Genomic DNA, 27,915 nt, shown 5'->3' on the forward strand with positions numbered 1-27,915 from the left:
GTAAAACATAATCTCAACAGAAAATTTTACCAGATATTTCAGTACAGGCTCCAAGGAGCAAATATTTTTACAGTGATTTCCAATTCAGTTATGCACGTATTATAATTGCTCAGTACAGATTATTTTCAGTATGCCTCAGGACAGGATATTTTATCACATGCATATTTTAAATTCAGATTTTTACTCGTTACCTGCGATTTATGCATGCTGAGTCTTTAGGCTCACTAGACTTGATTGTTGTAGGTACTGATGAGGCCAGGGCCGAGGGCGGGGACCAGTGAGCCAGCTTGGGTCGGCAGTAGTGGCACCCGAGGACCTCAGAGCAGCAGTTGTTATTTTCTTCGCAAACAATTTTTATCAGTTGTTGGATATTTTTAAATCGTTGTTGTTGGCAAAACTTTGATTTTCTTCCGCTGCAATATTTTGAAATATTGAACTTGATTCACCAGTGATTTTATGAATAAGGCCATTTAAGTTCTTTTAAAAAGAAAATTTTTAATTTTCCGCAAATTTCCAAGCAAGTAGTTCGAGGGCCTTCACAATATTAAGAGCAAAAATCATTTGAATTAAATGATACAAATTTCACCATGTTCGAATAAAAAAATCAAAAAATTGCATCTTGGAGGTTATAAATTAATTAGGAAAAAACTTGTGTGAGACGGTCTCATGGGTTGTATTTTGTGAGACGGATCTTTTATTTAAGTCATCCATGAAAAAGTATTAATTTTTATGATAAGATTATTACTTTTTATTGTGAATATAGGTAGAGTTGACCCGTCTCACAGATAAAAATTCGTGAGATCATCTCACAATAGATCTACTCAATTAATTAATACAACTTTAAGAGATTATATAATATATATTATTTATTTAAAAAAATTCTATTGCTCGGACCCATCACATCCGAGCCAGTAGGGACGGATCTAGACGAATTTTTTCCGAAATAGTTAACATGTTCCAGAGGATGGGACCAGTCCCTCATAATGTAGGGAAAGAGAAAGGGCAGGGCAGGTATGTTATCATTGTTAAAAACCTAATTTATTTGGTTCAATTTCAAATTATATATATTAAAATTGAATCGATCGAAAAAATCGAAATTTCATTAAATTAATAATTTTATTTTTATTATATATTTTTTGAGATGATATCAATGAATGATGAATTATTTTGAATAATATTTAGCTGATTGTTGTTTATGTAATTCATAAACTTTATATTTAGATATTTTACTAAGAAATCATATAAAAATATAACATATTATATTTTACAATATATTTATCTTATTAATTTAAATAATTGTACATCAAAATCGAAATAACCGACCAAAATAACCGAATAATTTTGTAGAAAATTGAACCGAACCGAACCGAAGAAAAATGATTCGGATATCGGATTATATATTTGTAAAATCGACAACCGAAAAAACATAAATAAAAAACCGAAAACCGAACCGAACCGAACCGATCGATGAACACCTTTGTATCCAACAAGTCTTTCGAAGTAGAAAAATTCGGAGTTTTATATCTCTCTTTTTTCTTCTTTTTTTTCCAAATTAGGACAGAGTTATAACTCCGATCCATCTCCTTGAGCCATCAACACAAAGATATAATTAATTTAAATTAGACAACTTTATGTTAGTGCTTTCCCTGCTTCAAGTGCACTATAAATACGGACAAAAGTAAATGTAGAGACAACGTCCTAATGGACCCGAAACTAAATAATAATAATAATAATTATTATTATTATTAATAAACAGCCAATTATTTATTTTACATTAGATTGTGTGAGACACAATCTATTTATTCGATGATAAATGAAAATTAACTTACAGCATGCACTTGTTCACATAGTGTAATACTGATCACGTTTTCTCTGTGTTCTAGGATTCTGGTTATATATAATATAATAATAATTCACACAAAAACAATTGTGATCTGACTCATATAAATTTTTTTTTTATGTCCAAATATTATGTTTTAGTGCAAAAGTTTTATTAGTTAATTTGTGAAGAAATACTGTGTAGTATATGATGATTCGAGTGAATTTTTTTACATTTTTTTGGGTAAAAAATAGAGTATAAGTAATATATGCTTATTTGAACGAAAATAATTATATTTTATATTAAAAGTACTATTTTTTATTGTTTATATAGACTGAGTGGACTGTTCTCACAAATATAAAAATCATTACACGAAAACCTACTGACGTTTTGGGTTGGAAATTTTCTGAAACATATATTTGGTCGAGCTATCTTTTAGATTTTTTCAACGACTTAACGAAATGCAAGCTCAGTTTCTATTATAATAACATAGAGAAATTAAAGCATCAACCTAGAAACCTTAACGTGGAATAATTCATCGTGGGACACAATAATCCTAGTACGGAAAGAAGAGAAGATCAATATATCACATCCAACGTAAACAAAAGGGTCTAAAACAACATCAACGGCACTGCTTAATTCATCATTTAGACACTGGAACAACGTGTGGTGACCAAGACCAAATATCCGGCACACGACCAGCAGGGTCTCCGATGACTCCGTTCGCGGCGTTTCCCCCGAGCGTATCAACATTTTCCATCCCATTAATAATGCGTGAATCTGTAATAGCACTGTAATTATGAGAATTTTCATCTGCACAGCCAGTCATTATCTGGGAGAGATTATCCATTCGATTCATGTGGTTGTGCACGTATGTTTGGGGCGTAGTGTTCAGATAATTTTGAAGAAGATAGCTTAAACTCGAAGTCAGCGAGCCTCGAGTCACAAGATCTTCGGCTAGTTTCACCTGGATTAATGAAGGTAAAATCAGGTGCACAATACTAGAAAAATCGATGAAACGAAACGACGAAATTGTAGCGTGGCGTCTTATATACATACCTTGGCTCTTAGAGCTTCTACATCGGATTTAAGCACTCGATTGTTTGTCGAGGAGTCTTTAAACTGCTGAGAAGCATCTGTCAGTTGTTTGAACAATGATGAATTCTCAACTCGTAGTTGTTCGACCTGCAGCATGCATAAAGCCCAATTAGCATCGAGAGAACTCAAGGTGATTCTTTAACTTAAAGAGAAACAAACATATACATTTACCTGTTGTTCAAGCTCGGATAAATGAGCTTGCTTTCTTTTTCTAGAACGCTGAGCTGATTCCCTGTTAGAAGCCATCCTGAAATCACATTCTCAACTCAGATTAGACGAGCTCAAGCTTTGATAGTCTACTTTTCTTCCCACAATTTCTCAAGAGAATTAATTATACCTTCTGATGCGCTTAATGTCTACGTGATCTGTGCTTTCTACACAAGGTCCAGCTTCAGTCTCTAGACCATCGTCATCCGATTGCTCATGTGAGGAACCACTGCTTGGTCCAACTGTTTGATTATCCTGACCCTTGGGATTGATGGAGGATAATGGACTATCGACTGGAATAACGAGGAGCCAATTTAGTCATCAAATTTTGCTGATTTTTACATGCATAAAGATAACATACTTGCATAGAATTTGATGGCAAATTAGCTATTAGCAAATATAAAGGACTGAGCTCTGAACTGGTTGGAATATCATGGCATTCACTCACCGCACGATGACTTGGAGACAATTGTCGCTGAAGCATTAGACAGGTTAGGATAAAGATCCTGAGACCAGAATGAGGCATCTGCCAAAGAATTGGAACCTGAGAATTCTCTTAAAATTTCCTGAAATTCAAAAATAAAGCAACGCAGTAAAGGCTTTAACTTGATAAGAAGAATATACTGATTTCGTTATACCAACTTCAAATATCCACAACATTTTCTCATGAAATTCAGAGATCCATACGTGAAAATGTTTACTTGATGCAAAAGGAAAGATTACACGGAGAAGCTGACTTAATTGGTCATACCAAATTCTTATATTAATATTGATTCCTATGATCATTTAGTATTTCTAACAAGCCATCACAATTTTTATTGTTCAAACCACGTTATGACACTGTTCGCCAGTGTCCAACAACCAATACTTAAACAGATCTCATGAGGAACGGGGGAACCATCAAACCCCTCTCCCGCTTCTGCAAAGATTTAGCAACAAGAATTTGTGACAAACACTAGCTAGTGTGCCTCGTTAAAGAAACAGTGTGATCACTAGAACATTTAGAATGAAGTCTATTGATCCATGGCAGGTATAACAATCATATCGGCCAAACGCTTGGCTTCTTGCATGTTTCACATTGTACTAGCTTCAGATCCAACAGATCAAAATTTACACACCCACAGTTACAGATGTGACTACCACTATGAAACAAGAAACAAGGACAAAAACTTTTTCAAAAGTGAGATCCATTGGAAAAATAAAGCAACATAACATTTCAAAATGATGCATAAAGCAGTGGCTTTTACCAATTACCAAAGCACCTTTACGTTGCATCTGCATTTCTTTAGTTGAAGAATCACCTCAAGATCAAGATTCATGAAACTTTATTACGAAAACCACCAAACTTTAAACAGAAGGAGATACCTTGAACAGTTCATATTCCAACACAATTAATCGTGGTTCAAAGAATGCTAAATATTACAATTAATCAAACTGGAATTATTTTGGCATATATCAGCAAGCAAAGAGAATCTTAGCCATCTTTTGGTATGAGCTACATATAATAACATGGGGCAATAACTGGTGGCCGCCTATGAAATTTTATATGTTATTTTTCTGGGTTGGCCCCTTCTAATTGTGCGGACGTGTACATAAATATTATAGCTTTAAACAATAAGATAAAAAAAAAACATCATACAGCTAACTTTATCATTCAGACCAAAGAGAAACTAAAAAAAAAATATTTACTTCACATTACTTCTTCTCAATAATTCAATTCCAAGTACATATAAGAGTCACGAGATAAATCAATCAAAAAGACACAAGAATTATATTACAACTGAAAGGAAACAGGATAAAACATTTATTTCAATACTTTAAGCAAGACTGATTACCGAACTCCGGAAAGGAAGTGGGATGTTATGGTCACTATTTTCCATATCAAATAAACCATGATCAGACCCTCCAAATATCTCAACTTTGTGGTGTATTTTCTTCTCATCTTCTGAAGAAAATAACTCACGAAGCGCCAATAATGAATCGCTTTTTTTCATGTCACCGCAGCCTGCAAAGACAGAACCGCCGTTAAAGACTGGTTTTTTACTTTCCATTTGCAGATTTCTAGATATTTTTTCTAAAGGATTTCTTAGCTACGAAGAATATGTGGGCGTCAGGGTGGAGAAGAGAGAGGAGAAGGGAAGGAATATGTGTGGGATTTGAGTTATATATATAATTGGAGAGTTTAGGTGAACCGAAGTGAAAAGAGGAGGAAGAAGCCAAAGTGGCTTTTTGATTAATGAAAAAGCTAAGGAATCTTTGCATGAAGCTGGTCACACTTGGGGTTGCGAATTTACTTTCACGCCCTTCGGAAAATTGAAATTACACTTTGGACCATGGATTATTATTGTTGTTTTTTCTTATCATGATTTAATAATTTATATTTTATACGAACCACACGTGATGTGTTTGTTTCGTTTATATTATAATTGTTTTTATTATTACTTTTATATTTCATATATTCAAATTTTGATATCAAACCAAAAATTTTCCAGTAAATTTATATTTTATATATATATAAATTTCATCCTTGAATATATAATATATATTATTCTTAAGTAGGTATATAATAAGTGTTATGTATCTATTTCAATAAGACGCATTAACTCGATCCATGCTTGAAAACAATATTTTTAATATAAAAAATAATATTTTTTTTCAAAAATTGGGTCGAATCGGAGACCTATTTTACAAATTTGGTCCGTAAAATTGTCTCGTACGAGTTTTTATGATCATTCTTAACAACTTATTAATAATATGTTTTCTTGAAATCTTGACATATTCAGAGTTTTTCTTCGCTTCAAATTTATCAATAATTTTGTGTTCATTAAAAAATTTATCTTAAACTTCACTTACTCTGAAAATCAATGTAGCAATACCAATAAATATACACCTTATAAATTCATTGTGACAAAACATAAAATAGTATCCTTCCATGGAGCCAAGCAAGCATACTAATTGGAATCACGTTTGAATAAATCAACCTTCTTCTTTTGCATTCCAAATACATATAGTTTGATATATTGTGATATTGGATTTAATTATTATATTATGAAAATAGAAAACCAAATTTTTTTAAAAAAAAATCCTTTTATTATTACAATATCATTAATGTTGGTGATGTTTTCTATACTAAGGTCATCTCCAACCACAAAATCTATTTTGGTGTAAATTTTACACTAAAATAGTGCGATTTCTGCACCAAATACAACATCCATCTCCAACCCATTTACTTCAAATTTTACATCAAACAGAATATTCTCTAAATATTTCTTTTATTTATATTATTTTTTTAAATCATTAAATCAAATTATTCTTTAATTATTAATAATTAACATAAATAAATATTTAAAAATCAATAATTATTATTTTTAATTTTTATGCTTAGTATCTCATTATTAAAATAATAAAATAAATATTTTATTATTATTTAAATAATATTTATATTTAAAAATAAATAATAAAATCAATACATATTTATAATAATTAAACAAAAAAATAAAAATAAATAAATACCTCGCAGAGGTGGAGGAACATAATTTTGGTGCAAAGGTTGGAGATGCCGGCATAAAACACACAACGAAAATTTTGTTTTTTTAAAAAAAAAATTATTTTATTTTGTTTAAAAAAATAAAAAAAAAACCCTTATTTGAGTTGATTGAATTGAATGAATAGGCTTTTCATTGATTAACATAAAGAAAAAAGATGGGGTATTGTTCTGGAGACTGATCTGGACATCACCGGCCTATATAAAGACCAACCCATAGATACCTTCAAAAGTCTAATTGGGTTTGCCAAGTGTTGCATCACACTTTGTGCCAATCAACTTTTTATTTAATTCTTGACTAAGAAAGAGCTTTGATTTGGTGCATCAAAAAATTATAGGACCAACACCTTTTGTATTATTAAAAATTATACTAATAATTTGTAATATAATATAGATTTCACGGTCCGATCGTTTTACTCAACATGAATAATTATTACATCCGGTATAAATTTATTGATGTTTTATATTTTCCTTTCTTTTTCTCTCTTTATAATAAAGTATTTTTGGCCGGAATGATTGCAACAAATGAAAATGTGTCAGTAAAGGTGCATGCATTTCAAAGGAAGAAACCTAAATGAAATGGGAATGTATTTTTTGGAACTTTGAAAACAGTCTGAAAATGAAATAAAGCATCATGAATTTTTTTTTAAAAATGTAATATTTTCCATTTAAAAAGAAAGAAATGATGTCTGCTTACCTCTCTAATTGGCCAAGGGAAAGAAGGGGTTAAAATATTCCCCTAATTTCCTCCTCTCTTTTTTTTTTGGTTAAAAAAGTTTTTACTTTATTTTTCTACCTACCAAACTTTTTTTTTTATTGATGACCAAGTTGGCTTAACAAATTAGGTAATCTTTATTTCAATAAGGTGCATAAAATTGTCCCCTTTTCTTTTATATTGTAAGCCAAAAAAAAGTGAATTTTTTACACTCAAGGGCATAAGAGGGGAATGACTCCCATACACATATTAGTTCAGAAAAAAGTAAATTATTTCATTAACCAATTAATGGACCAAAGCATTTTTTAAAATGAAGTTTGATATTAAATAAAACATGAGGTTGCATTTGGTTGGCTTGATATATGATTATTAATTTAATTAAATTCATATAAATATTTATTTATTCCAAATCGATCAAATGATTGAATTAAAATTACAGTATTATTATTTATATATTTCTTTATTCATAATTAATTAATTATTGAAAATGAACAAAAAATAAATTATCATTTTATCCCAAAATTAATTAATCAAATCATTTATTATTTATTCAATATTATTACACATCCTACTCATACAATCATATCAACCCATCTAATGGGACTCTGTAGGATGTATATTAGTGTAATATACAACTAGATACATTCATCACACAAACAAAATGCAATATCAAAATAACCTATTAATTTCAAATTAGAATCCTAAAAAATTTATTTAAAAATATCCAAGAGTTTTTTTTATTATTATTGTGAATTAAGCATTTACAAGAATTTTTTGGGTATTTTTACAAGAGTCACAAATGAGATATTGTCTAGTCTTTAAGAATGCAGAGCATCAGATCCCAAATCCAAACAGATTCTGCAGATTAAGGAAAAAAATGGTTAACATATGAAAATTAACCTGGTTTGTGTAAATGGGATTCTGATCCAAAGTCAAATATTGAGGAGAAATGGAACGAGGGTAGAGATCATATGTTGAGACAATTGATTCAATGATTATTAGCTATTCCTTGATAAAAGGATTCATAAGTTGCAACCCGCGTCTTTGAATCGGGTAGCTCCAATTCTTCCTTAAATTTTGTTGTCATCTTCAAGAAGTCCTCAAAGTGCAGTTGCTTCCATTCCTGTATGATGCAAGGAATTGAGATCGCAACAATTATTCAAGATGCGTCGTCCAGATTCGGCCTCGTTCAAAATTTGAGCAGACAGTTATCATTCGAAAAGTTTCTTTTCTGCTCTATCAAAAAAATTAAAAGATGAAGATTCACCTCAAAATCCCACTCGCCATAGAGGTTTGGATCCGTTTGATTTTGCCAAACATATGTATCTGTTCGCAACTTCTCATAGCCATCCTGCAGATTCAAGAGATAGGCAAAATGTAGAATACATGCAGAAGTAACACTTTATAAGTTGAGCAGCCAAATAACATTTAGATTAAGTTCCTAACTTTTTAGTTTTTTCACAAACAAAAGTCCATGCCCGTTCTATATTTAAGTGGAATAAATTGCATTCGGCAATTGTTGCATAGATATCCACATAACTATAGCATAAGACATCTTTCCCTTATTATATAGCAAGCTGAGGCTTCTCCACCAAGGCACGAGCCTATTCTCTTCCTTCTTCTACTAATGATTTGGCAGAATGCATAGGTCCCAAGTCAGGGAGAAAAGCAAGTTAATCTCTTTCAGTCGCAAAAGCTTGAAAGCTCAAGCCAACAAATTAACCACAAATATAGAACAAGATGATAAAGAACCCAGACACGGTGACCTACATTAAAGAGAACATCGACAGTCTTCCTCTCATATTCAACATCCTCAAATGTATCCAAAATATAAAGTTCAGGTGGGGTGATGCCGATGAGTACCTATAACCAATTTCTAATCATTAGAAAATGCACGAGTACCCGCCGGATAGGCATCACAAAATATGCTGCAACAAAGAAAGTTCAAAAGATTGAATATGTAACACGCAACACACCTTCCCAATAACTTTCTCATTTTCGACATGAATGATTGCAGGGTAAACACGCCCCTTGATGCTAAACCTATGGCTATTCAAAATAAAGACAGAAACAAATTTCAAGAACAGAAACACAGCTCCCTGCTTACTGCATGTTGATAAGAAAAACACTTGATTCAAAAAATTATACATAAAAATAAAAAATAATCAAATCTAATTAATATTGAACATGCATAGAATTGGACAGTGATCTTCACTGAAAATATAATGTGCAAAAATTAGAATGGAGATCATTTTGGTCTCAATCCAGATTCACAGGTAAGTAATAATGAATGAATTCACACCACAATAACAGGGACTTCTATATCGTGCGCACAGCAGTTACAATCTCGAACACAAAGATTTGCTGTTTACAAAAAAAAATCACATCTTTCATGGCACAAATTGCTGCATTAATCTACAACCAAGATTACAGCTCAAACATTTCTGAATTATTCTTCACTTTTATCATCACAAAATAAAAATATTCAAAATGTCTAATTCGAAAAAAAAAAGGGCAAACACCAGTCCTGATAGGATATAATATAAATCAGGCATCGGAAGCGGCACCATCAGTTGCCCACCATCCACTAAATCTCCACAAATATTACAAACAACCCGGATCAGAAAAACAAAGCAAAAGCTAATTTCGACAAATAGCTACGAATACGCCCTCATCTTGAATAGATACATGGATGCATGTATGTATATGTTTGTAGGAAGAAATTGACAGAGACTGACTAGTCGGGTAGGGTGGCAGGGGAAGAAGGAGGGACGCGACTCAAGAGCGCGCAAACGACATCGTCCGAGAGGAGGCTACCGTAGACGAAGACATTGGAAACGGTGGCTGGATTGCTGGTGCCCATGGATGACGATGACTGGAAGAGTTCTCGCCTGCTGCAAATTTGGAGCTCCACAAGTTAAATAAATTAATTCTACTTTTATAAATACAACAAAAACACATAAAAAGCAATTATAAGACTCATGGGACTGTAAGGTTGCTAGGATCAACTCCAATCGAATATTAATACATTTTAAGGTTCAAATTAAACATAATTGAGTTCGATTTTGATTTGCAATTCGAAAATTTTATTTTTCGAATTTGACTCAAAATATTCAAACATATTATCGACTTATTAAATTTCGATAATCAAGATTGATATATAATATATTATATTAATAAAATATTAAATTACGCGAACTGTTTATAAACTATCCAACAAAATAATTTTTAATCAAGTTCAGTTCGAATTCGGTTCGAGTTCGATAATTTTGATTTTAAATCAAATATTTATCGAAAGAACTCGAAATTCGAAAAAAAAAACCCTCAGATTTTGCAAATTTGGATATATGGATTTGATACCGAGACCTTCACTAAAGTGTCATCAATCTTAGCTTGAACACTAAAACTTGTATTTAGGCCATCTCCAATCCATATCCTCTATTTTTCATCCTCTATCCTCCAAAATAGAGATCCATGATCTCTATTTTCAAACACCTTCTCCAACCCATATCCTCTAAATATTACCAAATACTCTATTTCTTTAATTTATTTCATTTTCAACTCATATCCTCTAAATATTACCAAATAATTTTTTTTAATTTATTTCATTTTCGAACACATACACACATATAATTAATTAATTTCATAATATATTATTTAACTAAACATAATTAATTCGCTAAACATGGCACAACTACATGTAATTCGCTTATTAATTTTCAAAAGGACTATATGGCAATTTTTAAAATATCTATTTTGTAATTATTTTTCACCCCTTTTCAAGCCTCTATATGAACAGTGATACTCCATAAATAGAGGATCACTGTTGCATACTCTAAAATGGAGGAAACAAATAGAGTACGGTCGGAGAAGATTTCATCCTCCATAATGGAGGATTCCTCCATTACGGAGGACGGTTGGAGATGCCCTTAGGCGTAGTTTAGTCAGACGATGAATTTTAATATTATATATATATATATATATATATAAATATTAAAACGGTGCTTTAATTTGTAAGTTTTTGATAAATTTAATTATAATTTGTCAACTAAGTACCCAATTGCATTACAATATTGGAAACTTTTTAATTGGCTAATTGGCCGTTTAATTTTTCAGGGCCCAATCTTATTTTGCAGCCCGATCCGTTGCCTCATCCCAAACCCCGTCAGCCCAAATTCTCAATGGCAAGCGAAACGCCACGTCATCGTACGGTACACGCACCACGCGTCACCTTCTCAACTACCTATAACGACCAACGAACCCCCGTCTGCTTCAAAACCAGAGTAAACCCGACGAGATGATCCATAATCTGACCATAATTTTCTCTCGTCCCTCAGCAAACCTTTTTTTCCACTCCACAAAATCCACTTTTCAAGCTAAATCACCCGAAAGATTTGTCCTTTTTTGCTGTTTAACTAGAACCATGCACTCCTCGAATGCTGTTAGAACTGCGCAAACTGTGCACCAAGTTCCCGATTTTGGGCCGGATGAAATCGAACGGGTTGCTGAACAGGCGTTTCAGAGGTACAGTTTTGATGGGTCCTCAGCTTTGCCGAAGCGGAAGGGTAAAGGGGTTGCGATTGTTTGGTTCAGGAATGATTTGAGGATTCTGGACAATGAGGTCTTGTTTAAGGCTTGGGCTTCATCGGAGGTTGTCTTGCCCGTTTACTGTGTTGATCCGAGACATTTGGGGACAACGCATTACTTTGGGTTTCCTAAGACTGGAGGTATCGCTTCGTTCACTCTGTTCATTTTCTTTGTTGAAGATTGCAGTTTTATAATATGTAGTGTGCAAGATGGGAACCACCTCAAAATATTTCAGATTTATTGTGCATTTTTCTAAGGTTAAATTTGAATTGATGCAAGGATTTGAAATGTATTTTTGTAGTTCCTAGATAAGAATACTGTAAACTTTAGATTTAATCATTGCATATTTATACATTGTTTCATGGTAATGAAGAAGCATTTGAAATTCATGCTAGTTAAATAAGTTAATGTGTAATACTTATTTAAGATAAGTAACCCTGTTTATGACTAGCTGTCTTTCTTCTTCTATTGATACTAAATGAGGTTGGTATTTGATCTTGTCACTCGTGTCTTTAAAAATAGTTACTTTGTTTGATTTGAAGTTCTTAATTTACATTCCATTCATTTTTATGCGTTATTCCACAATTTAAATTCGTTGCGTTATTCCATTCATTTTTATGCATTCCACAATTACCTTGTATTGTCTCATTTTCTAAAACTGTTGCTTGGCACATGCTTTGCGGGCTCGTATTGTTTGCCTGTATAGTGTTTTAGTACTTGCAAATCAAATTTTATCCATTAAACCATTGTTCGGATAAAGGGTATTTTATGAAATCAGAAAGTGCATAGAGAGATTAAATGAAATAGCCTTTCATACTAAATAGTTCGTAAATTTAATGCTTTATATGATATTTATGAGAGGAATTTTAGGACATGCAAAAGGTGGCATACTAAAGAGACCAAAGGCGGTTACCAAATACCTCTCTATCTTACAGATAAACATCAAATTACCGCTCTATGTGATTCATATGCTGGTAGTATACCTTTAAAGATGGTGATTGTCTTAACTCGAGGTTCCGATTTGGAACTTTTGTGCTTCGGCTCCTGTTGTTATGGTCGTTATGCTTCGTCGGATTTTTGGACTCCTTTATGCTTTGTTCGATTTTTGGACTCCCATTTGTTGAAAATGTTGAATGATTTTGTATCCTGCAATGCATTTTGAGCTACATTATTAATACCTCCTTCACTTTCAACGGGATGTCTATACTGTTATTGCAACATGTGTGATTGTTGTCTAGAAGTGCTTGATGTGGCTGTTTGCTTTTGAATTTCGACATATGTGAGAACCTTGTGTATTTACTTCTTTGGCAGCCCTGAGAGCACAATTTCTAATACAATGTTTAGCGGACTTGAAAAGAAATTTGGTGAAGCGTGGTCTCAATCTTTTTATACAGCTGGGGAAACCAGAGGACGTCCTTCCGGCACTCGCAAAAGCATATGAAGTTCACACTGTTAAGAAAATTATACTTTATTTTGTCTTTTACTAGCATAGATCGAACTATTTGTTATAATTTTTGAATCATAGTCTTTTTATCAAATTTTTCTGTCTAGTTATCAGGTTTATGCCCAGAAAGAAACGTGCAGCGAAGAGCTGACAGTCGAGAGGTTGGTATCCAAAAATTTGCAGAGAGTTCTGAATCCTAAGTCAACAACATTAGAATTGATCTGGGGTTGTAGTATGTATCACATAGACGACCTTCCATTTAGCTGCGAATCCTTACCGGATATTTATACCCAGTTCCGTAAGGTTCAATTTTCTCTTAGAGTTTGATCTCCACATGTCACTTGTCGGCAGATATTTCTTATTTCTTGTTTAGTAGATGTCTGATTATCAAAATTTCAGTCAGTTGAATCAAAATCTTCGATACGGAATTGCATTAAGTTCCCAACATCACTTGGACCTGCACCAAATGTCGTTGATTGGGGATCTGTTCCTGAGTTGTCTTCACTTGGGCTTCAGACAGAAAAGGCACGTTCTATTCAACTCTATGTATAAGAAGTTCACTTCAGGTGTAACTAGTTTAAGTTTGGTGATAAGTTTTCTTCAGATTACTGGGTCTTGGTGCAGGTCAGCAAAGGAATGTCCTTTGCGGGTGGTGAAAGTGCAGCATTGAGTCGAGTACAGGAGTATTTCTGGAAGAAGGCAAGTACATTTGGCTTGTGCTTTATATCTAGTTACCAGGACAGACCCAGTGGAGGCTAGAGTTATCAACCCCTTTGCATGAAAAAATTTGAAAATTTTCATTTATTTTTTCTAATGTCAATCTCCCCGAACGCATTAAATAACCCCCAGCCATTCCGTGCCTCGTATTTTCTCGGTCTGCGTAATGTTAACCATTTTGTCTTTATGACAAAAAATATCGCTATTTTCCTTCTGTAGGATCTGTTGAGGACTTATAAAATCACAAGAAATGGAATGTTAGGACCCGATTACTCAACAAAGTTTTCTATTTGGCTTGCATCAGGATGCCTTTCTCCCCGATTCATTTATGAAGAGGTACATAGCTACTTTTTTCATCTCTTCCATTAATAACAAATTTTCAATTATACACTGAGAGGCCCAATTTCTATCTGACATGTTTAGGTAAAGAGATATGAAAAGACAAGAGAATCGAATGATTCGACTTACTGGTATTCTTCACTAAGCAATTTAGCTGTTCATTTCTGGATTCTCGTTCGAAAATGAAATGTTGCTGCTCTAAAAATTTTATTTCGCTACTAGTCTTGTGAGTGTTGTTAAATTTCAGACGACAAGATTTTGAAATATCATAAATTTTGTTTATTCGTTATTGCATTAAAGTAAAAAGGACAGGTCTGTATTCAGCCTGCTGTATCTTTGAAATGTTATTATGTTTTTCAGGGTATTGTTTGAATTGATATGGAGAGATTACTTCAGATTTCTATCAATCAAGCAGGGTAACTCTCTCTTCCATGCAGGTAAAAAATTTACCAAAAAACTATTCAGAATTTATAGGGAGGCCCCAAAATGCATATGTGATCTTATGCTTGGTCATGTGTCTCTGTTCAGGTGGTCCTCGAAAAATACAGGCTAATTGGAGCCAAGATCAGGCACTTTTTGATTTGTGGAAGAATGGTTGTACGGGGTACTGTATCTCATATTCCATTGATCAAACATTTCTTATGGTCATTTTGTTTTTAAAAATTAGCAAAGAACATGTTCTTGTCTGCCAATTTTTGTTGCCATTTTTTCCAGCTACCCTTTAATTGATGCAAACATGAAGGAATTGCAGAGTACCGGGTTCATGTCAAATCGTGGGCGACAGGTAAGAAAAATGAAGATATCATAAGACTGAATGGAATCAAGAAACTGTAGCCAAGGTAATGTCTGAGCATTCTTTTTCTCCTAGATCGTTTGTTCCTTTCTGGTTCGAGACATGGGCATCGACTGGAGAATGGGAGCTGAATGGTTTGAGACTTGTCTTTTGGATTTTGATCCGTGTTCCAACTATGGAAATTGGACCTATGGAGCAGGTAATCCCATAGCATTTCGACAATTGGTCAATCTTATTAAATGTGAATGATGACAAACGTGGTTTTACTTACTATTTATATATAGGTGTTGGGAATGATCCTAGGGAAGACAGATATTTCAGCATTCCTAAACAAGTAAGGTTCTTTCTTAAAAAATATTCACACACACACACACACACGCACACAATCCTAGACCTATGTTCTGATAATCAATCAGCTAATCCACTAACTAGGCTGGGTCTGTTTGACTGGTCACTAACCGATGGCCCACGAAGGTCATAAACTCTATTAAACAATCAAGTTAGGTGACTGAGTTTTGATAGACCCTTCCGACATCAACCATGAACTCGATTCAAATTACTAGTTTTGGCTCACCACCCATGTAAAGAATTATATATTTAGTTTCAATAGACTTGAAACAATATAGTATCATGTTGCAATGGTTTTTTCTTGGTCAGGTCAATAAAATCTTGAAATATTTCCTCGCACATCTTTCCTCTAGACCATGAACCCCCTTTGGAATTTTTATTTATTCAACTCTTATTTGAAACGAAGAAAAAGAAAAGGAGAAAAAAAGACGAGTTAGTTTTTTTATTTGAAACGAAGAAAAAGAAAAAGAGAAAAAAAAAAAAGGAGAAGTTACTAACTTGAAATCCAATACTAAAAGTGGGTTCTGAAGTACCTTTAAGGTCCAAAGGTCGCGGGGTTTAGGAACGTATAAAATTGCTGATAATCGAAATGAGTTACATTAATCTTATCTTGGTTTTTTTGCAGGCTCAAAATTATGATCCTGAAGGAGAATTCGTGGCATTTTGGTTGCCTCAGTTACGAGTTCTACCGAAAGAGAAGAGAAACTTTCCTGGAATGTCTTACATAAAACCCATCGTGGCCCTCAAATTTGGCAACACTAAAACAATAAATAACAGGGCGACTACCCTCAGGAACAAGAAGAGAGGAGAGCAAATGGAAGGGCGGTAGAGGAAACAGAATGTGATGTGTTAAAAAATTAGGAGGAGTTTGATTGATTAGCATTTTCTTGAAAATTTTTACTAGCATTTCTTGCCTCTTTGAACGGCGGGTTTCAAATTTTTTTTTTTTTTTTTAAATATTTGCTTTGCATATGCAACGGCGAGAAGTTAGATATATATTCAATATTTTTTCGAACTTAATTTATAACTGTTATTACCAATCATATCTGTCAAATCAAAAAACATAAAGTAAAAATGAGTTCGTACATCGTTCTGCTATTGTTGTACGTTAGAAAGTTACGGTGGGAGCTTGGGTCAGACCAAAAAGACACGTGCATGCCAACGATCCCTACCACCTCCACATAAATGATTAAATAATTTATATATATTATTAATTTTAATATAAACTTAAAAGGACACGTTGCCCTGCACTATTAATTGACTAAATTGTCACATAATATAAAAATATATTATTATATTTTCTATATAGATTTGATATAATTATGTTAAAATATTTTTTAATCTTACGATCTCTCATGTTTAACAACATTGCAAATGATCATGGTAATAATAATAATAATAATAATAATAATTCAATCTTAATTTATTATTCTTTAATAATTATAAAATTTAACGTTGTACGAATGGCATCTATAAAGGGCAAACAAGGTATTTCAGCCATTGTTTGCCGCCGAGGGCATTATCGTCAAATAGTTCAGAAGTTACTCGTGGTCCTGATATTTAAAGCTTAGAAAATATTATAAAGTGAAGGCTTCTTCAAGCCCATCGTGAAAAGACAACACACTTCAAACCAAATATTTATCGTCTTAGATTTCGAGATAAACGAATAAAATCGCTCGATATTCAGTGATCGGAGCGCCGTGGCCTCGATCTGTGGCTTTATGGCGGTGTTAAAGCTGTTCATATTTACCGTATTTCTTTCGCTAATTGTTGGCCGGATAGCTGCCGATGCTGATGTGTTGATTTCGGAAGCCGATGGTGTTTCTAGATCGGAAGGCCACGACTCAGATGTCGTAGAGCGGTTCAAGACCAAGATCCATGATCTCGGTTAGTTTTTTTGAAGATTTCCTCTTTTTATCACTCCAAGTGGAAAACCCTTGATTTTGAACTGTTTTATTGTGACATTTTGAATCCAGTTGTTATATTTCGTGTTTGTTACCTATTGTTTTCAAGTTTTTTTATTTAATGCAAAACCAAAATGTTATTCCATCGTCCTTACGTTGGAACTTATGTTCAGAGCTGCGATTGTTTTACTGATGAAAAGAAAACCTTGGAAAAATTAATACTTATTTGGAAGGTATGGAGTATTCGGTTTCTGCTATTACCTTCCGTATACATGGCGAGTTATGAAAATATCCATTTGAAGAGCGGTGGAAAAATTGTGTCACTTGGTGGAATGCTTTGTGGAACTGGCCGTATTTCTGCTTGATTGCGTTCAGTTGTCTACTATTTTAAATGAATGAACTTTTATATATTTGAAATTTTTGGTGGTAGTGACAGGTGCTGCGTCTTCAGGCAATTTGGATGGTTCTCTGAAATTTTAATTTTGTGAGACATAGTAGTTTATTTTAACGAATTGGCTTACCAATGCCAAGCATGTATAGTACATACAAGAATAAATCAGATTCATGATTCTTGAAAAGTGAAACTTATTACCTGTGATTCATAGGATATCATATCACTATTGCTTCGGGCCTTACTGAAGGAAGGCTAGTTACATATCCCTTAAGAATGTTAAACCCGTAAGGATTGTTGTGATCCCTCTTTTTGTCTCGTTCAAATAGTTGCAAATTTTAAAATTTATTCCCTTTCTAAATTTTATGAGAACCGACAAGTGTACAACACTTGTTGCTGCCTTCTCGTGCCATTAGACAGAGCAGAATAACTTATTGCTATTTTATTTGGTTGCTGTCTTCTGCTATCTTACATGTTTGTTTGGTATTAAGAGTCCCTGATTGGCGAGAAAGCTCGAGAAACCAAACTGAAGGATGAGGTGATTGCTGCAAAGGAGAAGATAATAAAAGAAAAATCAGATAGCATTGCATCATTGGAGAGAGAAATTTCGTCTCTAAATGTGAGTCATTATGTATAAATTAACATGTTTGATTGAACAACGAGCTCAAGAAACAGTTATGTTTAAGCTATATATGTATCTAAGGCTTCTTGTATACTTAGAAAAAGGGAAAGTTAGCTGTTGCTGAACAAATGGGGAAGGCATATGCAAAAGTTGATGAACTGGAAAAGGAGGTGGAGAAACTCAAAACCAATATTGCTTTGAGAAATAAGGAAAAAGATCTATTGGAAACCCGGTCTGCTGAAGTTGAAAAGAAGGCATCGGAATTTAATTCTAAAGTTGAGAATGTAAGTCACATGTAGCCGAAGAGTCGTCCACGTGTAAAAAGTTGAAACTATTTGAAAACTTTCAAGTTTTTTGTTTTCTAATAGCTGCATCTCGGGTATTCATGTTCTCCATCCTTTATCTTCTTGAATTAGTGTAGAGCGTTGAGAAGTGCATGGACTCGACTTTAATTAGCTATTGCATTTCATGAGTTATTGTTAAAAAAGTTTTCATAATTTTCTGATTAATGTGGTTAGTATGTTATTTAACTCTGTGTGTAATTTGTTATTACTGTGACATTCTCTGTCTTTACAGCTTCAAAAGATTTATAATGAACAGAAAACAAAGTTGCGCAAAACAGAACGAGCTCTTCAAATTGCTGAGGTATCGTGTCAACCATATGACAAGGCATTAAATACTAATACGCATTGATTTGTTTGATCAAGTACTGATTTTTTTGTACCAAATATATATAGGAAGAAATGATGAAGGCAAAGTTTGAAGCTACATCCAAAACCAAGGAGTTGATGGAGGTATAGTTTCATTATATTATTTTCTATTTCTACTGCTCTGGATATGAGTATTTAGTAAATGATATACGCTCTAATTTACTGATGTGCGTGCATCCATATTTTTGTAAAATCTTACTGTTTTGTTCACCTCCCCCTCCCTGAATCTTTTTATGCACTAAATACACTCGGGATTTTCTTCTTTATAATGTAGTTGTGTATCAAAATCCTCTGTACATTTACAAGTGAGAAACATGTAACAGCCAAGCCCTACATACTTGCCAGTGCATTGATCAGTTAAATCCTTAATTGTTTAATCATTAGAGAGTAATGGTTTGCCCATTGTACAAATATTTATGAAGTAAATTTATTCTAAAACTAGGTACAAATATTTATTAAGTAAATGTATTCTCAAACTAGATTAACTTAATATTGCACATGCAAAAATTATCTAGTGGAAAATGGACTATTTGATTTGTTATTGTAGGTCCAATCTTTAAATTGTCAATATATTGTAGTATCATGTTGTATACTTGTATAAGAGTTGTTTCAAGGCTTTCTCCAACTATCACCATTTGGATTTACTTGTGATTGATAATTGTCATCAATTGGAACAGTTATAAAATGCATAGGATAGAGATACTGGACAACTTTATTTAGAATTACAAGCTTCTCGGGCAAATTTTTGAATTATCGCAAAATCATCTATGAACTTCGTGTTTAGTTCTCGTCTGTTTTACTTCTGACAATTAATTTGACCAAATTGAATGACCTGCTGAACATAAAGGGAAAGAGCATGTAATTCATGTTCCTGCAATTTTTCATTTGGTTGTTATTTTGAATATATTTCATGTCATTTCATTTCTTGGCAAGTAAAAACCAATTTGGATATATTTCTTATTGAATTTGCCTCTTCAATATCTGCGAAAACTGTTAATAGGCCCGTGGTGCATGGTTTCCACCTTGGCTTGCAGAATATGTAATCCAATATCAGGTATTTTTTATATTATTTTTCTAATTTCTCCGATTTATGTGCTTTATCTATTATTTAGTTGACAGACTTTCAATTTTCAGTTACATTTGGAGAAGAACTGGCAGCTGCATGGGAAGCCTGCTATGGAGATGATGACACAGAAGGTCATTGTTTTTTTAACTGCATATTCTTATTCGTGGACATTGTGATATATGTGATGGCTCATGCTCTCCTTCGGGAATATTTAGTTCGCCCTTTCATCTCAATTCAGGCTATAGAGAAGAAGACGCAAGCCGAAGAATGGGCTGCACCACATGTGGAAACAATTAAAACTGTAAGTCTCACAAGAACTCATATATCCTGATTGTTCGTGTTTGATTTATTCTGATCAGCTTTTGATGCAGAAATGGGAAGTTGACCATCGTGTGTGTAATTAAATTTCAATTGCACTTTTTCTTTGTTTATGTTTACGCTTGTTTACTTCCTAGTATTTTGATAATTAGCTGATCTGTGTTTTGATATACTTTGAATCGGTTTGTGTGGTCTAATGAGATCATTTTTGGTTTCAATTGCATTCGGCATTGCATAATGTTAATAGGGTACAATTTGTTTCTTTATGCCTTTGTTTATTGTTTTGCTTTGCTTACATTGTTCCTTCTATTAATTTGTGATGGGTGTTCATCCTATTCCATATCATCTTATGAAGAAATGGGTACCAGCGATAAAGGAACAGTGGGTGGTGATATCTACCAATGTCGAACCGCATGTCAAATCGTTGACCGAAAGAACTATTGAAATATATGAAGCTTCTAAGATTGCTGTCACTCCCCATGTCATTAAAGTTCGGGAGCGTACGAATCCCTATTTTCAGGTGAGATAATGGTTCAGTTATTTCGCTTGCTTATCTTTTCTATATTCTGCAGTATGAGACATCGTCTGCTTACCATGCAGGAATTGAAGAAATTCAGCAAACCGTATATTGATCAGGCTGCCACTGCAACTAGACCTTATGTTGACAAAGTACGTGTTACTCTGAAGCCTTATACAAAGGAAGCAGTTCATGCCTATGGGAAATTCCTTGAGTCAGCAACTATTTACCATAATCAGGTATGTGAACTTATTGCCTTCAAAGTTTGTATTCTGCAGTTGCCAGTTGCCACGATGGGAGGATTATTGAGGTTTTTTGTCGATGATGTGCTTAATTGAACCATACCAGAGCCTTGTTTTCTTGTGGCTCATTAATAATAGGGGTTTCCTTTATAATGGAATGGATTATTAACTGTTGTCTTTGTCCATATACATACTACAATACTGGTTCATGATCTCAACATATTTTTCTCATCTATAATGAAGGTTCAAGACACAGTAAAAGAGAAACTGAAGAGTCACGAGCTCACTAAACCTCTTGCAACGAAAGAGTTGATTTGGTTTCTTGTAAGAATTTGACTAGACTTTTGTGTCTTATGTTTCCATGATTTCTGTACGAATGCCAAAAAAGTTGGACGATGCTATTCCATTGACCTTTAATATTGTAGGCCTCCGCTCTACTGGCCCTGCCCATCTTTTTTCTGTGGAAATTATGTTCAGCCATTTTCTGGTTAGTCAACTGGTTTATGTATAGTGCTTTCTTCTCTTTCGATATTTATAAAATGTTGTTTTGAATTTGTATGTGTGGACCTTGTTTCTTAAAATTTAACTTATGCAACGTCTTTTTTCGTTTTTTTGTGATTATGAAATAATGTTTTGATTGCAGCAACAAGGTGAGGAAGCCTGTTCGCAATGGTAACTCTAAACATTCACGTCGAAAGGCTAAACGGGGACACTCGGATGAGTGACGAGTTAAACCCTTCCGTTTTTACTTAATTCCAGGTGTGCCTTGCGAGATTTGTTTCCAACATTCTCATGTCATCCATCATATGTGTGTGTGCTATGCGCTGTGCTTTTACACTAGTAGGTCGTGAAGATATAAAACTAGTTTCGTGTTACCTCGTTTTGTGTCGTTACTGTGAAACCATATCCAGCATTTCGTGTGGACAGATAATTTCTGCTTCTGAATTTGATGGCAATATCTCGACATTTGACATTGTTGTTTTCTACTCTCTGCAGGTTAGTTTGGTCTCTTTTCTACGCCTTCTAAGCATATAGCCTCAGCACATGTATTACACTGTCGATCCTGAAGCTTTTTGAATTTCCATTTTTATCTAGACTAGAAGAGAGTTAAAGTATTTTTTGTTATTCCACATTTAGTTTTGTAATTAGTGGTCTGAAAAGGTGTACTATTGCCTTTGTTGTCTACGTTGTTTCTATGTATTTTCCTCTCTTTATTTCCATATCTATACTCTTCCAGACCACAATCTAAACAGTCATTGTTTTTTTGTTTTATGGCAGCAAAAGTGTTGATTATAAATCTTGCATTGTGTTTTGTTGTACGTATGACATACAATCCTAGAAGATTTCGATTAATTATTGAAGAATCATGTTATCTAACTTTTTGGTTGATTGTGATACACTACGTTTTAGTCACTTTAAGATTAATTTAATTTAACTTTGGGAAAAAAAATTCAATTTTACTGATTTTATTAATTTTGGGGAAAACAATTTCCTTTGTTAATTTGATTAGAAACAACAATATAACATTCATAGCATTAATCAAAGGGAATTAATATAAAATATATATTGTTTAATTCGAACGATGAAACATCACATTGTTTCATTCAAAGTTTGTATTTTGTATTAAGTTTTACAAAGCATTATATGATTGTTTGGTGTGAATAAACAATACATTAGTTGATTACAGAGTATTATGACAGTTTGAATTAGAGGTTGCAAAACCAATGCCAAATAATCATCACTAATAACCAATTTTTTTTTTTTTTTTTGAAATCCTTACATTATGATTTACTGATATTTCACAGGTCTGATGTATGGAATGTTATTTTTTCTAATTAATAATTAAATTTAACAAGTAATACTATTTGAATAATTATTTAAAATTATTTATATAATATCATAAATATATTTAAATTTTAAATATCAATATAAAAAATTATTATATCAAAAAAAAATTGTCATTTGAGATAACTTCCTTATTGAGATAACTCCAAAATATTGAAAACAATATTGTCATTAAATCAATTTCTTTTATTTTGGTTGAATGAAAATGTTGTTGATAAAATAATAGAAAAAATAAATTTAAAAAATTATATATTATACTATCTATCAAAATTTTAAAAAATAAATAAATATTATTCAAAAAAATCAAATTTTTGTTATTTATTATATGAATAACTTTTGATTCAAAATGGTAATGATAATGACACTAATAACAATAGCAATTTACAGATAATCGATATACCAAAAATTCACTATTAACCTTTTAAAAAGTTAAAAATCATAATATTGTATATAAAAAATTAGATTTTATTTACTATGTTAGAGAGTAATGATAACTAAATATATAAAAGTAACATAAAACTCAAAATAATAACTGAAATTAAATGAATTGATATAATCAACATACACACTTAAATGTATTTTATATTTTAAAAAAGCATCAGATTAAAATTCTATTTAAAAAAAAAATTGAAAATGCTTCACATTTAACTTTGTATTTATTTTTCATTTGTTTTCAATATTTTAATGTTGTGTGCAGATGCATTAATATTAATAAGTATTTATTTTATTGCATATTATTTTTGGTAGAAATTTTTCAAAAACGACAAAAAATTTGTTTATATATATTATTACTTTAATTACATATACAAATATATTACTTTTTTGTTTAATATCATTTCTAAATCATTGCATTCGCATACATATGCGAGAAATAATGAAGAATGTTGTAGGACTGAAAGCTTACAGTTTTACCAAAATTTATAAGTACTGATAACGATGTAACTCAATTTTTTTAAATTGTATAGTAGCTCAAACACAATGTTTCGAGGTTTTACATTAAAAAAATATTCTCGAAATATTTCCTATTAATTTATCAGCAACAAATAATTTATTTCGCAAAATATTTATTTAAACTTTAATTAAAATATAAGTATATCAATTTTATCTTTAATTAATTTATATATTGAAATTTATTAAATTAATTGATTAATTTAAATTACTAATTAAATTTGGTTAAAAATTTACTTTAGGAAATTTAAATGTTAAGTTTAAGAATTATATCGTACGTATATTTTTTATTAGTTTTTCATTGTTATATAACATGTTAACTAATTAAAAGTTGATTATTTTAAGCAATTAAATATACAATTATAAAACAATAATTAGTTTAATTATTTAGTAAATTAATTGAATCATATCGAATAGAATAGGTGAGTGGTGAGACCATATATATATATATATATATATATATATACTAGAAAAATGCACGTGCGTTGCACGTAAAAACCTAAATTGTTGAAAATATATGTACGAAATTTTGATAATATTTAAATGAATTAAAACATGACTAATAACATTTATCAACTGAAACAAACTGAGCCATAAAAAATAAAAAATCATGACCATAGACGGTATATGAATAAGAAAAATTATCTTATCCACTCGAAACACTTTCCAATATGCTTCTTGGTTGATTTTGAGAACTCAACAACTCTTTGTCGTAGTTTATTATAATATGCATATAACTATTTTGGTATGCTCAGCAAGTATCTGATCGTCTTTAACATATATTATGTTATTTACAATCCTTATCCGGGATCTGACATGCTCATAGTTTGCTTCTTTATCACGACATTTTTTCGGTTTTCTACATTGTTTTTATCTGATAATCTTATTTTTTCGACTATCTTTTTTGTTGTTAAATGATTTTTCAGCTTTTGACAATCATCAACTATAAATCCTAAGAAAAAATGCTTTTACTCGCGATAAGTTTTCACTGTAACTAAAAGTATGTATAACTTATATATTCTTCAACAACAAAATCAATGAATGGTGTTGCACCTTCTTCAAATATTGTGATATTTGTGATATCATTTTTATATATTTAGTATCAATATTATAAACATATAGCTATAAGGTTAATAAATTTTTAACAACTATTTCTCTATCATTGTGAGAAAAATACTTGAAATCTCTTCAAATGGCTATATTTTAAAATTGTGTCCTCATTTAATTTGACGCAATTCAAGAAAGTCATATTGATCGTCATTTTTTGAAAGCTTTGAAATAATGATTGCGTGCATCATGTCATAAAGATGATATAGTTTCAATCTCATTTGTTGCGTTTAGAACATAATATTGTATTATTCATTGAAACAAAACAAATTTTCTTCTATCGAGTTTATATTTTGTTTTATAATATTTTATATCTTGTGGAACGATATACAAAATTAATTATTGTATTTTAAAAATCTTGAGAAGAGATACGAATAATGTAATTAAGATATGCATATGAGATATCATTCAAATATATGTCAAAGTATTTGTCTTATTCAATATCACATCTAATAATATAACAATTTAGATTTCATGAGCATTTTATGATAGTCAAAATTAATTTGATGAAATATTGTAGAATTTTATTTGAATTTCAATAGTTGGCTAAGTGAATTTATTTGACGAGGAGTTTTCTATGCTACCATCATATATGTTATGAATTAGCTGGTTAGACACTTTGACTAAAAAAATAGACAAAAACAATCTCGTAGTCACATCGAAATATATCGAGATAATATTGGAGGAAATAAAGTGAAAATGGCTTAATGTCTCAATAAAATGCACAAAATTGATCTATTATATTGTGTCAACAAAGCGTTAGAATTGTTCTCATACCATTATAAATAGAATGAGAATTATGCACAATTTGTTTTTTATGTATTTCTTTTTCTGAATGAATAATTTTTTTCTTTTTGAAAACTATTTTATTGTGAAATATTGACATTTTATATGACATCCATATGTCGCACAACCATGAAGTAACAACATAATCAATATATAACACTTAACGTACACATACAATTCTTCAATTTCTTCTTCATTGTGCTTCGTTTAAATTTAAATCTGAATCATTCTTGATCTTAATATTTCGCTTTAAATATGATTTAATATATATGTATATGTTTCATGTCACTTAGTTGGACTTAATTTCAAATATCTATAAAAAAATGTGCTTGAATTATATCATACAAAAATTAGGACATAGTATATAGGACCGCGCTTGCCGCTTTACCAAAATCTGTAGATAGTAGTAATGGTGCAACTCAAATCTTTTAAACCGCACAGCAGCTCAAGCACCACGATTCGGCCGCTCTACCAAGCAGGGACAATTATTGCACCCGACAATATCCCTTCCAATAATTGCACTCCTTGCAATCAATGGGAATCGAACCCGTGACCTTGACTCTGATACCAATTGTAGGGCCGAGCGTTTGCCGCTTTACCAAAGCTATAGCTAGTAGTAATGGTGCAACTCAAATCTTTTAAACCGCACAGCAGCTCAAGCACCACGGTTCGACGGCTCTACCAAGCAGGGACAATTATTGCACCCAACATAGTAATACACAACATTATTTTTTTTATTTAACATGTCTTTTTTTTTCATCCACTATGTTTGTCTTAACTTTTTTGTTCAAAATTTGACGCATTTCGTAGACTATATGTATGAAAAACCAAGAAATTATATAATTTAGAGAAACCATTTATTATTCTCTTCGTAGAACAGAATACCCAAAATACGTGGCTTTGATTGATATACTTTCATACTTATTTTTATATAAACAACAAGACACATCATATAATATCAGAAAAATCAATTACCGCCAACAATACTAACCAAAACGAATAAAAAAATCATAACACAAACAACCTCGATAAAAAAAAATGATAACTCAAAGTTTAAAAATAATTTATTTAGTACAATACAAAGAAATTGAAGTATATACGAGCAATAAAAAGCATAAATCACTCTCAAATTAAATATTAACTCATATTATTCACAATTTGTATAAATTTTCCAATATTTTTTTCAAATAAAGAGAAGACACCTTATTAATGTCATCGTTTTATAGATATTCATTCCACTTCTTTAAAAAAACACAAATGAAAAATGGTGCCTTGAAATCATAATAAAACCATTTAGAAAAGCAGCCGTAAAAATATAACTCAAAGTCACACAATTTTTCTTAAACCATAGAAAAATATTATACTATTGACAATATATATATATAGCAACAACAAAGCATGCGTTAACTTGTGATATAATTAAAATTTAGAATCATGCATAATCATTGAATTAGAACAAAATCGCATGCCAAAAATCTACTGGATATTATATATTTTAATAATTTATCCATATTTGTCGTTCATCAGAGGACTCTTAGACCTACCAAATTTTGTAGTTCACCTATTATTTTCATAATAAATAATATTACAAAAATAATATAAGCAAGAAAATAAAAACTCAAATTAAAATGCCTTCTATCAATCTAAGTAAAAAAAAATGATTAGAGAATATAATAATGTCGTAAAAAAATTAAATGTTGATTTATAGACAGAAGTTTGGAAATACATTTGCCCCAAGAAATAAAAAATATTATCTCTTGATATTCTGAGACATAAGGTAAAAACGAAGAAATATTTCAATTTTTTTAATATTTTGTAAGTCACTTCAAACTAAGTAATCTAAGCAAA

General features: G+C 31.7%; 4 protein-coding genes across 6 annotated transcripts; 2 read left to right on the top strand and 2 right to left on the bottom strand.

The window, feature by feature from the left end:
* Positions 1-2,317: 2,317 nt before the first annotated feature.
* Positions 2,318-5,323, bottom strand: LOC142555566 (basic leucine zipper 9-like). The gene is made up of 6 exons (XM_075666489.1): positions 4,960-5,323; positions 3,573-3,690; positions 3,255-3,417; positions 3,089-3,164; positions 2,879-3,004; positions 2,318-2,786 (listed from the first exon to the last, which is right to left on the bottom strand). Exons 1-6 carry the CDS (start codon positions 5,173-5,175, stop codon positions 2,463-2,465), a joined length of 1,023 nt encoding a protein of 340 aa, XP_075522604.1. The 5' UTR covers positions 5,176-5,323; the 3' UTR covers positions 2,318-2,462.
* A 2,768-nt stretch (positions 5,324-8,091) lies between these two features.
* Positions 8,092-10,330, bottom strand: LOC142555567 (AIG2-like protein D). Of its 3 annotated transcripts, XM_075666490.1 has the most exons (6): positions 10,122-10,330; positions 9,360-9,432; positions 9,154-9,246; positions 8,651-8,734; positions 8,340-8,506; positions 8,092-8,241 (listed from the first exon to the last, which is right to left on the bottom strand). In XM_075666490.1, exons 1-5 carry the CDS (start codon positions 10,244-10,246, stop codon positions 8,372-8,374), a joined length of 510 nt encoding a protein of 169 aa, XP_075522605.1. In that variant the 5' UTR covers positions 10,247-10,330; the 3' UTR covers positions 8,092-8,241; positions 8,340-8,371. The 3 variants fall into 3 exon arrangements, with proteins under 3 accessions (XP_075522605.1, XP_075522607.1, XP_075522606.1); XM_075666492.1 differs by lacking the exon at positions 8,092-8,241 and having other exon boundaries at positions 8,273-8,506; XM_075666491.1 differs by lacking the exons at positions 8,092-8,241; positions 8,340-8,506; positions 8,651-8,734 and adding an exon at positions 8,741-9,004.
* Positions 10,331-11,652: 1,322 nt separating this feature from the next.
* LOC142555568 (cryptochrome DASH, chloroplastic/mitochondrial) lies at positions 11,653-16,519 on the top strand. Its single transcript, XM_075666493.1, has 13 exons — positions 11,653-12,110; positions 13,282-13,421; positions 13,529-13,717; positions 13,814-13,939; positions 14,039-14,113; positions 14,351-14,467; positions 14,555-14,601; positions 14,831-14,907; positions 14,999-15,074; positions 15,185-15,254; positions 15,339-15,462; positions 15,548-15,597; positions 16,237-16,519. The coding sequence occupies exons 1-13, from the start codon at positions 11,681-11,683 to the stop codon at positions 16,438-16,440; spliced, it is 1,725 nt and encodes a 574-aa protein (XP_075522608.1). The 5' UTR covers positions 11,653-11,680; the 3' UTR covers positions 16,441-16,519.
* Positions 16,520-17,195: 676 nt separating this feature from the next.
* LOC142555569 (uncharacterized) lies at positions 17,196-22,701 on the top strand. The gene is made up of 14 exons (XM_075666494.1): positions 17,196-17,498; positions 18,398-18,525; positions 18,627-18,812; positions 19,105-19,173; positions 19,266-19,322; positions 20,239-20,292; positions 20,373-20,435; positions 20,543-20,605; positions 20,978-21,142; positions 21,223-21,378; positions 21,625-21,705; positions 21,807-21,868; positions 22,025-22,140; positions 22,378-22,701. The coding sequence occupies exons 1-13, from the start codon at positions 17,333-17,335 to the stop codon at positions 22,104-22,106; spliced, it is 1,332 nt and encodes a 443-aa protein (XP_075522609.1). The 5' UTR covers positions 17,196-17,332; the 3' UTR covers positions 22,107-22,140; positions 22,378-22,701.
* Positions 22,702-27,915: the final 5,214 nt, after the last annotated feature.

Source organism: Primulina tabacum, chromosome 9, assembly GCF_025594145.1.
Source record: "Primulina tabacum isolate GXHZ01 chromosome 9, ASM2559414v2, whole genome shotgun sequence".
Classification (NCBI taxonomy): domain Eukaryota; kingdom Viridiplantae; phylum Streptophyta; class Magnoliopsida; order Lamiales; family Gesneriaceae; genus Primulina; species Primulina tabacum.

Bases quoted from the DNA above. Each gene is read 5' to 3' on its own strand.
- LOC142555566 (XM_075666489.1), bottom strand. From the start codon at position 5,175: ATGGAAAGTAAAAAACCAGTCTTTAACGGCGGTTCTGTCTTTGCAGGC. The intron at 3,418-3,572 runs GTGAGTGAATGC...TCGTTATTCCAG, and splicing joins TGTCTCCAAGTCATCGTGCG to TCGATAGTCCATTATCCTCC. The intron at 3,005-3,088 runs GTAAATGTATAT...TGCATGCTGCAG, and splicing joins TATCCGAGCTTGAACAACAG to GTCGAACAACTACGAGTTGA.
- LOC142555567 (XM_075666490.1), bottom strand. From the start codon at position 10,246: ATGGGCACCAGCAATCCAGCCACCGTTTCCAATGTCTTCGTCTACGGT. The intron at 9,247-9,359 runs GTGTGTTGCGTG...AATTGGTTATAG, and splicing joins ATGAGAAAGTTATTGGGAAG to GTACTCATCGGCATCACCCC. The intron at 8,735-9,153 runs GTAGGTCACCGT...TTGAATCTGCAG, and splicing joins CTGTCGATGTTCTCTTTAAT to GATGGCTATGAGAAGTTGCG.
- LOC142555568 (XM_075666493.1), top strand. From the start codon at position 11,681: ATGATCCATAATCTGACCATAATTTTCTCTCGTCCCTCAGCAAACCTT. The intron at 13,422-13,528 runs GTTAAGAAAATT...TCTAGTTATCAG, and splicing joins AAGCATATGAAGTTCACACT to GTTTATGCCCAGAAAGAAAC. The intron at 13,940-14,038 runs GCACGTTCTATT...GTCTTGGTGCAG, and splicing joins TTGGGCTTCAGACAGAAAAG to GTCAGCAAAGGAATGTCCTT.
- LOC142555569 (XM_075666494.1), top strand. From the start codon at position 17,333: ATGGCGGTGTTAAAGCTGTTCATATTTACCGTATTTCTTTCGCTAATT. The intron at 18,526-18,626 runs GTGAGTCATTAT...TTGTATACTTAG, and splicing joins GAGAAATTTCGTCTCTAAAT to AAAAAGGGAAAGTTAGCTGT. The intron at 20,606-20,977 runs GTAAGTCTCACA...CATCTTATGAAG, and splicing joins ATGTGGAAACAATTAAAACT to AAATGGGTACCAGCGATAAA.